General features: G+C 29.2%; 2 protein-coding genes across 4 annotated transcripts in view; one reads left to right on the top strand and one right to left on the bottom strand.

The window, feature by feature from the left end:
* Positions 1-13,641, bottom strand: part of LOC123008726 (cyclic nucleotide-gated cation channel beta-1) — a 101,736-nt gene that overhangs the window by 73,258 nt on the left and 14,837 nt on the right. The window lies entirely within an intron of this gene.
* Positions 7,309-8,330, top strand: LOC123008728 (sodium/potassium-transporting ATPase subunit beta-1-like). The gene has a single exon (XM_044404720.1). It carries the CDS (start codon positions 7,360-7,362, stop codon positions 8,299-8,301), a length of 942 nt encoding a protein of 313 aa, XP_044260655.1. The 5' UTR covers positions 7,309-7,359; the 3' UTR covers positions 8,302-8,330.

Here is a 13,641-nt window from a genome sequence, read left to right as displayed (position 1 = left end):
TTTTGTATAAACTTTTCTATAACTTTTTAAAGTTTCTTATTTTATTTTCTTCCTTTTGAATTTTTTTCTTTATTTTTTTGAAAATTTTTATGCTTATCAAACAGTAGTGACACATGTCCGTTGACATTAAACAAATGACGTCATAAATGTCGCTATAGTGTCAAAATGTAGCATTTAGAAAATAAAATCGACCTGTTCGAATTTTTTTTTTGACTCATAACAAAGATATGAATTGAATTTTGTGCATTAATTCAGTCTGTATTATAATTTTATTCTTTATTATTTCTAAAGAAAGTTTGTAGAAAAGACAAAGTTTTAAAGTGGGGCTCAGAATAATCAAAGTAGGGCTCAGCCCTACTTGGCCCCCTCGGGGTAATGACACATTTCCCAGCTCGCATGTAATCTACTATTTCACCGGTAATATCGCAGCTGCATTTTGAGGTGAAATGGGTCGCAAAAATGAAATCTGCTCTTAACATTTTCTTTTCTTTATTTAAATTTATGTTGTTTTCCTATATTGCAAAAGCTTGGCAAGGAAAGCATAATTTTTTCGCATCATTTAGTTTTCAACTGCGATTTTATGGCCAATTTGAAGTTTTTAATAACACTGCCGGAAGATGAAAAGAAAACCGCACTCATTATTGTCACGTTAATACAATGAAATGGCTTTATTGCATCTACTAAAAACTAGAATAAAATTACAAGCATTTTGTGAGAGACGTTAATTTACAAATACATATTTATTATCTTATTTACTATTTCTGAAATCTGAAACCGACGAAATTCAGGAAAATAAGTGCAATTTCTCAAGTATTTGTATTCACTTATCATCCTGTCGCCGCTTTCGATCCATTCAAGTTTGAAACTTGCACCGAGCTTTTTACAAGACGAAGACGTTGTTATCGCAAATGCTTCTCTCGTGCTTCACTCAAATTCCCGCAGTAAACATTGTTACCAACTTTTTGAAACATTTTCTTCATGACGCATACTACTTTACACTTGAATAATTGCAACGCAAATTGTAATTTGTAATCCAGTTTCAGTGCGGCTTTCCCTCTATGGGGTTGTTGCCTTGGTTAATCTCGTCGTAAGTTTCCGGTTATAAATTTTAAAGAGACGAATTTATTTGGACCAAATAATTACCACATTTGTTTAAATAAACTATCTCTCTTTTCTGTGATTATTTCTAATTTAAATACAGCAAATGTTATCGATTTATGAATAACGACCTTTTGCCCTAGTTTCCAGTGCGACATTTTAATGAAGTTTCCAGTTTTGGCATCACTTTATTTTATTAGCTTCCTGAACTACATTTACTCAACGCAAACATCTCTAATTCACACGCAAAAAAACGAGTTTTATTATAAAATTACCCAAAACGAACACTAATGATTCTGAGAAATAAAAATAGAAAAGAAATGTTTTAATCATTACTCAGCATTTTTTTGTAAGAAGCAGCCAGTTAAATAAATCATTTTTCCTAAATTTTAATATGAAAACATTTTTGTTATAATCTACCTCCGAGTCTCTAGAAGTAAATCACTTTGTAACATCTTTTTCCTTCCATCATGATTGATAGAGTTATTGACAACTTGCTAAAAATGATGGATGCACAACTTCGACAAATTTTAATTTACAATTCCGACTTCAATAATCACTGATTTAGAGATATCAACACACAACAACAAAAAAAAAAAAAAACGGAAACGCTTTAAACCCCAACTCAACAACCCTTTTTAACGCCGTTAACCGTGTGATTTAAGCTCATTTCCGACATTATCATCCCGTTATTGTTGTATTGTATAATTTTAAGCCTTGGCCAAGTTCCCAGCTGGCAAACTAATCTCAGATATCGGATGACGGGACCAGTTTAGTTTATGTAAATGTTGTTGACGTTAAATCCTCTTTGTAAACTGACAAAAATGCGCTTTTAACGTTTCGAGGCCACAAAAAAGGATTGATGCCACTCTTGCGACCGATTTATCCCTAAAAGAGTACTTCCGGTTAATGGGGACTGCAGGAAGTGGGCCAATTTGGCGAAAAGAATAATTTGGAGTGCTTGTTGAGACATTTATTTTAATTTATTTCAATTCAAGCATTCATAGAATGAACTAAATAAGACAAAAATAACAAAATAAAAACACATTTTTTTAAATACATAAAAAAATCTAGTGTGAACATACACGACTTTCCTTATCCTACTTATTTGGAAAACATCCTTACGACAATAATTTAGTGTTGGAAATCTTGAGTAGCAAACTAGTTTAGTGTCATCTGCCGGATTATCCGCGAAATAGATCATAGTTGTCGCGGGTTCGAGTCTGAGGTGCAATTTTTTTAGTTTGGTACCCATTATTATTTTTATTTTATCGCATTTTATTGTTTAATAGGGTATATTTCATGATTCTAAATAATTTTTATCCCTTGAATTTATTGTATCTTCAACCGTATAATTTTGCGGCCGCTTTTGGTCTTTGCGACCGATTTTTACCAAATGTTTCGTGCTGCGTTCCCTTCCTAAAGGAAACTTACATACCAAATTTTAAGTTTTTAGCTCTTATCGTTCTCAAGATATGCTGTTTACAGATAGACAGACGGATACACACACACACACACACACACACGACACAATGGCCCAAACCAATTTTTTTGGTATCTTGAATTCGTTCAGAAATGTAAAAATCTGGGTCAAATTTTTAGGATAAGGAAAGTAATAATATACAGGTGTTTTTTTAATACTGCGAAAAATTGCAACCACGTACTCTATGTCAAAAAATTACACTAATTTATCAAATAAACCATAGTCTTACAAAGCTTCGTTAAGGATATACAGGGTGATAAAGTTTCATAATAAAAAAATATATACAAGGTGCACCAGAACTCGCACCCCAGAAAAACATGCCACGTTACCAGGAATATGGGGAAAATGTCGCGTGGTAGTTTGACATCCACAACTATTTCAAAACGCAGAAGGGCTAAGAAACTTACTAACAAAATATAGCAACACGTATTTATTATGAATTTCGTAGTAAAAATAAAAAGTCCGTCTTTGATAACTTATTTAAAAACCGTAAAATTTTAAGTCTTATTTTATGGATATTACTTAACAATGACAAATTTTGATAAAGATTTTCATTCCATGTTTAACTATACATATTTATACAAATTTTCATCCCTTATTTGACCCCCTTAGGGATAGAATTCTCCAAAATCTTGAAACACGTGCTATCTTGTTTTTAACTGAACACCCAAATAGATTTAACTTAAAAAAACGGATATTTTACGAAGTTTAACCCCCTTGTTCAACCCCCTTGAGGGTGAAATTTCCAAAAATCCTGAAACACTTAATACTTGATTTTTAATCGAAAGCCTAAATACAAATTTTCAAGGATTTAACTTTATAAATGACATATTTTAATACAAATTGTCATCTCTGTTTAACCCCCTAGAGGGTGGAATTTTCAAAAATCCTAAAACACGTTTTCTTCATTTTTAACCGAAAGCCCAAATCCCAATTTCCATAACTATAACTTCAAAAATGACGAATTTATAAATATTTATACAAATTTTCATCCCTTGTTGTGACCCCTTAGGGATAGAATTCTCCAAAATCTTGAAACACGTGCTATTTTGTTTTTAACTGAACACCCAAATACCAATTTTCATAGATTTAACTTAAAAAAAAACGGATATTTTACGAAGTTTTACACTTGTTCAACCCCCTTGAGGGTGAAATTTCCAAAAATCCACACGTATTACTTGATTTTTAATCGAAAGCCTAAATACAAATTTTCAAGGATTTAGCTTTATAAAAGACATATTTTAATACAAATTGTCCCTGTTTAACCCCCTAGAGGGTGGAATTTTCAAAAATCCTAAAACACGTGTTTCTTCATTTTTAACCGAAAGCCCAAATCCCAATTTAACATAAATATAACTTCAAAAATGATGAATTTATAAATATTTATACAAATTTTCATCCCTTGTCTGACCCCTTTGAGGATGAAATTTTCCGAAATCCTAAAACACGTGTTTTTTTGTTTTTAACTGAGAGCCCAAATACCAATTTTCATGAATTTAAGTTCAAAAAAAATACAAATATTTTACGACCTTTAACCCTTGTTCAACCCCCTTGGGGGTAAAATTTCCAAAAACGGTAAAATACGTATTTTTTTATTTTTAACCGAAAGCCTAAATACCAAATTTCATGGCTATAGCTATAACTTCGAATTCACCACCACATTTAACCTCCTTAGAGGTTGATTTTCCAAAAATCCTTTTTTATTGGATGCCTACGTTATAAAAGGTATCTACTGTAAAAATTTGAAATTTCTGTCACCAGCGGTGTAGGCTGTGGGTTAATAGGTCAGTCAGGACCTATAATAATAATAATAATAATAAGTATTAATTACATTGACAAAAAATGTCTAATGTCAAAAAATAAAGTCACAATTTTTTAAAATTTTTGAAACATTTTTTTTTATGTTTCTGGTGTCTTATCTTACTTGAAATTTTTCACTAATTCTGACACCCTGTACTTTTATTATTTTTTTGTTAGCGTAATTTTTCGATGTAGTTAGAATTTTTCGCAATATTAAGAAAACACCCTGTATTCTAATGTATTCTTCCGGCTTTATTATAACTTTTTCAATTTCATGAAAACAAAACGTTAAAGGTGAAGAATGCACAATAAGGCTCTAAAAATGCCAGTCATGTAAAAACTTGTGAAAAAGTTTACAACAACAACATATAATATTGATTTAGATTTTTACGAGGGAGTTGAAACACTACAACTAAATAAAAACTCATGTCATGATAATTTTTATGTTTGTATTTATTGATGTAGACACATAAAAGTTTCAGACATAATAAAAAGTCCTGTTGAATTGTTGACAGACAAAAATAATAAACTAAAAAATAGTATATCACATACCGAGTAAGAAAAAAAATAAAGCTTTCTTTTGAGGTTCGTATACTATTTTATTTCCAATCATGCAATGTTAAAAATAATTCCTGGTATAAAAACAAAAAAATTATAATAGCTGTCAACTATAAAAAATAGTCGATTTTGTGAAAAAAATATTACCTTCAATCCTTCTTTCAGTTAATTTCTTAATATTAGATATGTTGTGTGTCCGTGATTAAAACATTAGAAAGTAATTGCAAATAAAAAAATTTTGCACTCGCTACACTCATGCGTGCACTAATTTAAATGTAAATAAAACCGTTTTTTAGTGCGTGTTTTCCCTCGCTGTTTACAAAAGCGTCGCCTAGACGAATCCATTTGTTAGCAAGTTGAGAAATTTGTTTGAACGTTTTCGGTAGAGAATTTCGACATTGTTTGGACTAAAGACTCCGCAAACTCACGAGTAAAAATTGGAAACACACAAAACAGAAAACTGGAGGTGACTCGATGGCGATGTTGTGTTTTGTTAGCTTCTAGAGCAAGAAATTAATTAACTGTCGACGAAGGGTTTGAAAAACCAGCAAAACGATAAGGTTCATTTATCAACGAGTTTTCGCAAATTTAATGAAGAGTTTAAGATGATTCGGCAACGTTTATACGAAAAAGGAGATAATTATACGAGAAAAAATTAAAATTGTTCGAGATGAAACGTGTAATTAATCTTAATGTTAATAGCACGGGTGCAGTGGCTGAAATTTAGGACGATGAATGGAGTTTAATGAGCTTTTATTTCAAAAGCAGCGTTCTTTTTTACACAAAATCGTTTTTTCAATTTTTTTTTGTTTCTTTATTTCTCTTCTGAAGCTCCTGGTGTGGCGAATGAAATAATACACTATCTATTATTGTTTTTTTTAATTAATAATTTTTAATTCTTACTTTCTATTGGTAGCACTGAAATTACGTTATTTTTCTTTGAATTTTAAATTTTGCAATTTTTATGCGACCTCTAAATTATTTCTCATATTTTTTTACCGAACATCCTGTTTAAAAAATAATTAAAGAATAAACAATTGTTACTATCTACAAACATAATTAATTTATAATTTGACAATTTTTTTTTTACTTGTTACCGAAGCAGTGGCACAGCGAGGAGAGGGGTTTTGGGAGTTAAGCCCTGTTGTCATAACATCAAAAAATTCACAAATTTGTACTTTTTTTATTTTGTAAATTGCGCAAAACTGTACCTCAAACGTTATATTTTCGCATACATATGCAAAATGTTCCGAGAAATCGATTAGCGTCGAGAAAACTGCAAAATTTTTAGAAGTCATAGTTGAATTAATATTTTGGATATTTTTGCTTTTATAAGCATTTTTCTCGATAACTATTTAACGTAGGACAACTATCTTTTTTTATATACTATAACAAATTAAATTTGCTTTCCAACGGTACTAAACAAAAAGGATTAGTGTCAATAATTTCGAAGTTATTAGCAATAAACCGTTCCGAGTACCGAAAATCGCACAAAATTTCGACAAAAATCGCAAATATTAAAAATTTCAAAATTAAACCATTTGCACTCTTGAGGATTCAAAAAAAACAAAAACGTTGTAAAAATGCAAGAAATAAATTTTTGAATAATTTTGTTTATGAATATATTAAGTTAAAGTATTGAAACTGTCGGCGGCAACAATTTTTCTCTAATTCAAATTCAAATATAATTCAAATAAATGTTGAAAGATGGCGGGCGCATAAAAGCGCGAACTTTAAAACATGTGCATGTTCTAATAAGTATAATAAGAGGGAGAGAGAGAGAGCATAAGAGCAAAAAAAGACGTAAAGCATAATAAAAAAAGTACAGAGCAAAGAACAAATAAGTAAATAGCGTAAATAACTAACTCTGATAGCGACTCAAAGATGGCGCCAATTTTAAAACACAAATCCACTGTGTAAAAAAGTTAATAGTGTATAAGTTGACAAAAGGTAAGTTAAAAAATTTAAAGAGAAATGTAAATTTTGTAAGAAAAATTAAAGAAATATAATTTTTTATTAGTTATTATTATTACTAATAATTCAAATAAATGTTCAGAAGTGTACAAGTGAAGCAGATATAAGTAAACAAAAGGTAAGTAAAGTGAAATATGAAGTAAAAGTAACATAAAATGTGTAATAAAAATTATAAAAATAAATAAATTTTTTACATAGGTAATATATAAACTCTATTTTGATGTGCGCCACTGTATCAAAGTAAATTTCAATACTTCAACATTAATTGAACACCTTATCATTCCAATTTTTTACGTTTCACTGACGCAAATAAATAACCTCTGATAACACTATTTATTTTACTACATACTAATAATCTAGTAATCTAGCACACCATATTATGGTTATCTTATCACTGAAATCCCGCGTTACATAGAAAAACCAGTCACGAACAATATCTCAAAAATATGACCACAAAAAACTCGAAACCCAAAGTCCAAGAATTCCAGTTTCATTCAGTACCGAAAACCACAAAGTGGGAAAGTTTCCAGAGAGTAATTTATGACCCTTCCAAAAACGAATATTTTGGACGAACTGGAAAAAGTTGGTATCAGTTACTAATTTTTTACTCGATTTTCTACACATGTCTTGCTGCTCTTGTCGCAATTTGCATGAAAGGTTTAACTGCAACACTGAACGACAAAGAACCGAAATGGAAACTCGAGGAAAGCCTAATTGGGACAAATCCAGGCCTAGGTTTTCGCCCAATTTCAAACAACACTCTTGAAGGTTCCCTCATTTGGTACAATTTGAGACAACCCGAAACAACACAAAAGTGGGTACAACTCGTGGATGAGTTTTTACAACCTTATCGAGTACCACAAATCGGTCAGAATTACCAACATTGCGACTATGAAATACCGGTGAAAGAAGGTCACGTGTGTGCCGTGGAAGTGGACAAATTTGGGCCATGCACAGCGGAAAATAACTACGGGTTCAATTCGACTTCGCCTTGTGTTTTTCTCAAACTCAACAGGATTTTTGGTTGGGTTCCTGATTATATAGAACACCCGGAAAATGACATGCCTGATGATTTGAAACAAACTATTACTTCCAGTGATGAAAATCAAGTGTGGATAAGTTGTGCCGGAGAAAATTCGTTTGATAGAGAACATGTTATTGGGTTCAATTATTTTCCCAGTAGGGGGTTCCCCGGATACTATTATCCTTACACAAATAACGATAATTATCTTAGTCCACTTATTGCTGTACAAATCAGTCTTAAAACTAATGTTATTGTCAATATAGAATGTAGGGCTTGGGCCAAAAATATTGTCTACAATGGGGCCAATAACTATCGACAAGGATCCGTACATTTTGAAATTATGGTGGACTCCAAAAATAATTAGTTGTGGAAATAAAATTACTAAATAGTGGAGTTTGATTTTTAATTTAGGTTTCAAATAGTATATTATAATACTAGTTTATAAGCAAGCCTTTAAAACACGCACGACGCGTCAGCGGAGTGCTTTTAACGTCGTAAGTGCTATTTTTTATTATTCCTGCCCATTTAACAATCTTTTATGAGCATTGAAAAAATGTGAATTTACACAATAAAATTATCAAAGGTTGTTTGTGAATTGTTTTCGTATAGACGGTTACTAGTTTACGTTGTTAAGCACATTTTTTCACGTTGTAATTGGTCCAGACATTTCACTATTTCTTGTTACCTAGACAACTTTAAAATTTCAGCGTGCTATAAAGGCCAAATTATGCACGCTGCAACGTGTTTTAATTTAGGATTATGATGCAGGTATAATAAAAAATATTTTTTATTAAAAAAAAGTTGAAAATCTATTTTTTTACATAACAGAACAATTGAGAATCAAAAAATATTTTCTATTATGAAACAGAAAAAGTATCATATCTAATTTTCTTTCCCTCATTTTTAAACCACGAATCATATTCTTACAAAACAACTTACAAAATTAACAATAGTAAATTATATACCAAGATGAGAAGTGCTTCATTACCGAGGTGCAATGAAGCAACGACCACAAAGGTCTATTTTCATCATAGTCATCTTTTTAAACAAGAGAAAGTTAATAAAAAAAATATCGAATTTTTAAAAACATGAGATTTGATAGTTCAGGTTGAGAAATGGTCACTTTGTTATCACTTTTCGAGTTGGGAAGTGTACATTTTCGACCTGAACCTGATATTTCATATCAGTTGTTAAATGAAGTTGAAATGTCATACTTTTCAACTTTTCACATGCGAGGTTATTTGATTATTACTTTATTTATTTTAAATTTATTTTAAATAAGATAGTAATAAAGCGATCAGTTATTAATTCAATTTTGGTCAGTATAAAATCATAAAGTAAAGCAAGCACAGTATTTTATTGTAATTTGTTCAGTAAAAAATCCAATTTACACGGTTAAAATAATAAACGCTCAGTAACTTTAATCAAAATTAGTAAAACAACTTAAAATTTAAAGAATTTTTAGTCTTGGTTATATAACAATGTATAGCCCCTGCCCAAAAACGTTATTCATTATTACTGTGCATTTATTATTTTATTGTGCATTAATTATTTTTACTGTGCATTTATTATTTTACTGCGCATTTATTATTTTTACTGATCAAAAATACTTGTCGTTTAAATAAAATAACTGTACGTTTAATTGAATTTAATTTTCCCTTTTAAATACATAAAAAGATATACAGGATGTTCCAGCGAGTTGGTAAAGTCCACTAATGACCTTTAATAGTTGAAATTAAAAAAAAATTATACAGAAAATTGGTAAATACTAAACTAGTGCATCGCCTGAAATTATTTTCAACTCTACAGTGTGTACCAAAAATAAGTTACAACGCAATGTTTTTTTTTAATGAAACAATATACCAGGTGAATAAAAAGTATGGAACCAAACGTATTTTGTTTGAACTATTTATTTTTTGGAAAAACTAATTGATGAGTGATAAAGTACTATAAAAATGTGATGATTTAACAAGAATAAAATTTTTCGAAATTTGCTTTTGTTTTTGAGTTCTACAAAAAAAAATTTTTTAAATGGCAACCCACTATAAAATCATTTTTCTCATAAAAGCTATACTCTAAGGATTACAACTACCTGCTTTATATTTAATTTTTTCAAAAAATTTTTTTCACATAAATTGCAATTTTGACAAAAATAAATCGCATAACTCAAAAACAAAACAAAATTTTGTTCTGAAAATACGATCAGATTTTTTATATTACTTTAATTTATATTAATTATTATTTTCTGGAGGCAAATGATTAAAAATAAAACCGCTTGGTTCCATACTTTTCACCCTGTATATGTTTCATGGCTTTTCTCAATGTAGCTTTTTATTACAATGTTTTTAAGCTTAGTTTTTAAAATATGTTAGCTTCTTTGACGAAAACATACTCTTAAAAAAGTACAGTAAAACTAAGACAACTAGATTTTTTTAAATGACAAGAAAAAAATTCAAACTTTAAGACTATTTGTGCAAGTGTGCATTTGTACAGATAAAAAATATTGAAGAAGTTTGTTAAAAGTTAAATAACTTAAAAAAAATTAAATGGGACTAAGAGCTTATTAAGGGCGAGTTTTATAATCGAATTAAAGAAACTTTAAAGTTAATGTTAGTTTAGAATGTACAATTTTTGTAAATCGAATTAAATTTAAAAGAGCATTAAATTAAATGTTGTTTAGAATGTACTGATTATTACAGATTAGTTGAAAAAAATTTCATATTCTAAGCCAACATTAACTTTAAAGTCCGTTTAATTCGATTATGAAACTAGCCCTTAATTATTTTTTTAAAAACATTTACCTTTAAGTGTCTACAAGTAATAACTAAAAAAATATTTAATCACAAAAGGCACATTTGCACAAGAAATGGAAAAAATATTACTCATTAATCACATTTATGTTACAACACTGAATCCATTATTCTTTACAGTTTTTTTTTAGATATCATATAATTTATCAATTTATTAGATGCAAAATAAAAAATAAGGTTTTCTATTTAAATTTTTCAAATTATTTAATTTTTAACAAACTTCTAATCTTAAAATGTTATAGATTTAACGTTCATACTTTCTTTACTTTTTGTGTAATGAATTTTTAAAAAGAGTATCTTCTCCCAAGAAAATCAACTTATTTCAAAAACTAAGCAAAATTGACCAATAGAAGAATAACATTGAAATTAAAAGCTACATCAAAAAATGCCAAGAAACATAACTATGGTGTTTCATTAAAAAAAAATACAAGTTTGTATTGTAACTTATTTTTGAGGCACACTGTATAGTTAAAGAAAATTTATCAATTTCCTATAGTTTTTTATTAATTTTAACAATTACACCCCGTATATTCTGATGTGTGAAGTCCATCTCTCCCGGCTTTACCCTAATTAACGCACCAATTATTTGTTACCATCTGCTCCGCTTGCACAGTACTCTCTCAGAACACAATTAATCCGGATGAGCGTAAATAACACGACATTTCTGCTTGAAATTTCAACCGACAGCTTGCAAGTTTCATCGATCAAGTCACTGCATTTTTTATTCTACGCTTTGGATACAATTTCAAAAAAAATAAAACGCAAATTGTCATAATAAGAGACACAAATAGGTTACAAAATTTTTAGTGGACGTTTCAAATTTCAAGTTTCCTTTGTTTTTATATTCATTTTTATTCAATATTTACATTGCTTGTTTTTATTACAAGTAATAACATTCTATTTTATAAAATATGTGTTTAAGGAAATTGTTATGTACTTCCTGGAAATACTCATAAAATTTTATTTCCTAGTTCTACTATCGCCCCAGGTGCTCATATCCGATAACAAAAAATTAAAAATCGATTGTTGATATCTACAGTTTCAACATTGCCAACATCGCAAAATATTATTAACTCTCCACTGAAATTATTATTTTCGCGCTGTTATAAATCAACATCCCAACTTCAACTTGAGTTTAATTTTATGCCGAGATTTTTAAAAAATTCATTAATAACTCAATTAAAATTCAAACTCTGACAAAGTGGCCGAGAAGCATTAATCATTTTAATCAGAATATCGTCCTTTTAGTCGCGGATTTTTTCCATTCTTGCACAAAATTTACTTTGCGTTCACAATAAAAAAGTCTTTCAGCTTTCATAAGACTTCTCTTCGAAAAACTTGGTCAATACAACACGAATTGATATGTGCTCCATTCGTTTCCCCTTTCTTAATCCTCAGGACTTGTGCTACTTTGAATACTGAGGAAATTGAAGGCCTGATTTAAGTTTGTTTGAGATAAGAATTGAGAGAAAATGTAATTGGCCTAGAAGGAAACTAGACTAGAATTTTAATACGGCACTAATTAGTATCAACATCAGAAATTTAGGCAAACAGCAAATTTTTCAATGATTTTTTAGCACTCGTAATAAATAATACAAAAAATCAAAACCATGACACATAAATCACAAAAATTTTAATATCACAACACCTTTTTCAAGTCTAATTCAGAAAGCGTAAATTATATTTCAAAAAACGTTAATTGTAATTTAGATTAGTCAATTGTATTTCAGAAAGTACTAATTGTAATTCGGAACCGTAAACTGAATTTCAGAAATTCAGATTAGTTAATTGTATTTTAGAAAGTGCTAGTTGCAATTCAGAGTTTGTCATTTGTAATTGAGAATTCGTCAATTGTAATTCAGAATTCATTATTTTTATTTAAAAATTACATTACCAACATTCCTTTGAAAATAAAATATCTTATTTATTTTGCAAAATCGCAAGTTTCTGTAATTTTTTAATTCTGGAAATAAAATAATTCTGTTTATGTGTAAACTTCATTTTGAGATAACAGTAAGTTACTCATCTGAATTACAATTGATATTTTCTGGACTACATGTAACATGAAATTGAGTTTATTTACTGTTCTGAATTACATGTATAATAGTTTCTGAATTACAATTATTACTTTATGAAATACAATTGACTAATTTGAATTTCAGTTTACGCTTTCTGAAACTAAATTGACTAATCTGAATGGTTTCTGAATTACACTTTAAAAAGGTGCAGTGAAAAGTTTGACTTTTTTGGTTAAAAAAATAAAGAATTGAATTATTGCTAAAAAAATTGAAGATCCGAATTTTTTTACCTTGAAAACAATCTTTAAAAAATGTATACAAACAGAGAAATTAATAATAAATTAATAAATTTTCCTGTATCTAATTATTTGTTAAACCAACAAAACTTGACAAAAAACTAATAAAATCAATCATTTATCTGATTTTTTTCCAATAATTTGTCTCTTACAACAAAAAACAATTATGTAATAGTTATTTGTATTACAAAAAATGTACACTTTCCTCCCACACTTGGAAATTACTGTAACTACCCAGGGAGAAAAACACACTTTACTAATCGCCTAAAATTAGTTTCAACTATACAGCGTGTCTCAAAAATAAGTTATAATACAAACTTGTGTTTTTTTAATATGTGTCTTAGAGCGTTTTTGGATATAGATTTTTATGACAACTCTCATTGGTCGATTTTGATTAGTTTTAAAAATAAGACGGTTTTCTTGACGAAAACATGGACTTTTAAAAAATTTATTATACAAAAACTGAGACATCTAGAAATATTTTTTTTACTACCGCAAAGAAGAAGGTACAAGCTATAAGGTTGTAACATTTTTTAGTGTGTTGCATTTGCAAAGATAAAAAAATGAAAGCGTTTGTTAA

The sequence above is a fragment of the Tribolium madens genome, unplaced genomic scaffold, assembly GCF_015345945.1.
Source record: "Tribolium madens isolate multiple individuals breed KSU strain unplaced genomic scaffold, Tmad_KSU_1.1 Scaffold_71;HRSCAF=194;Tcas5.2_LG6, whole genome shotgun sequence".
In the NCBI taxonomy this organism is placed as follows: Eukaryota; Metazoa; Arthropoda; class Insecta; order Coleoptera; family Tenebrionidae; genus Tribolium; species Tribolium madens.
The sequence above is the reverse complement of the archived record's forward strand: the minus strand, read 5'-3'. Positions and strand labels throughout refer to the sequence as shown.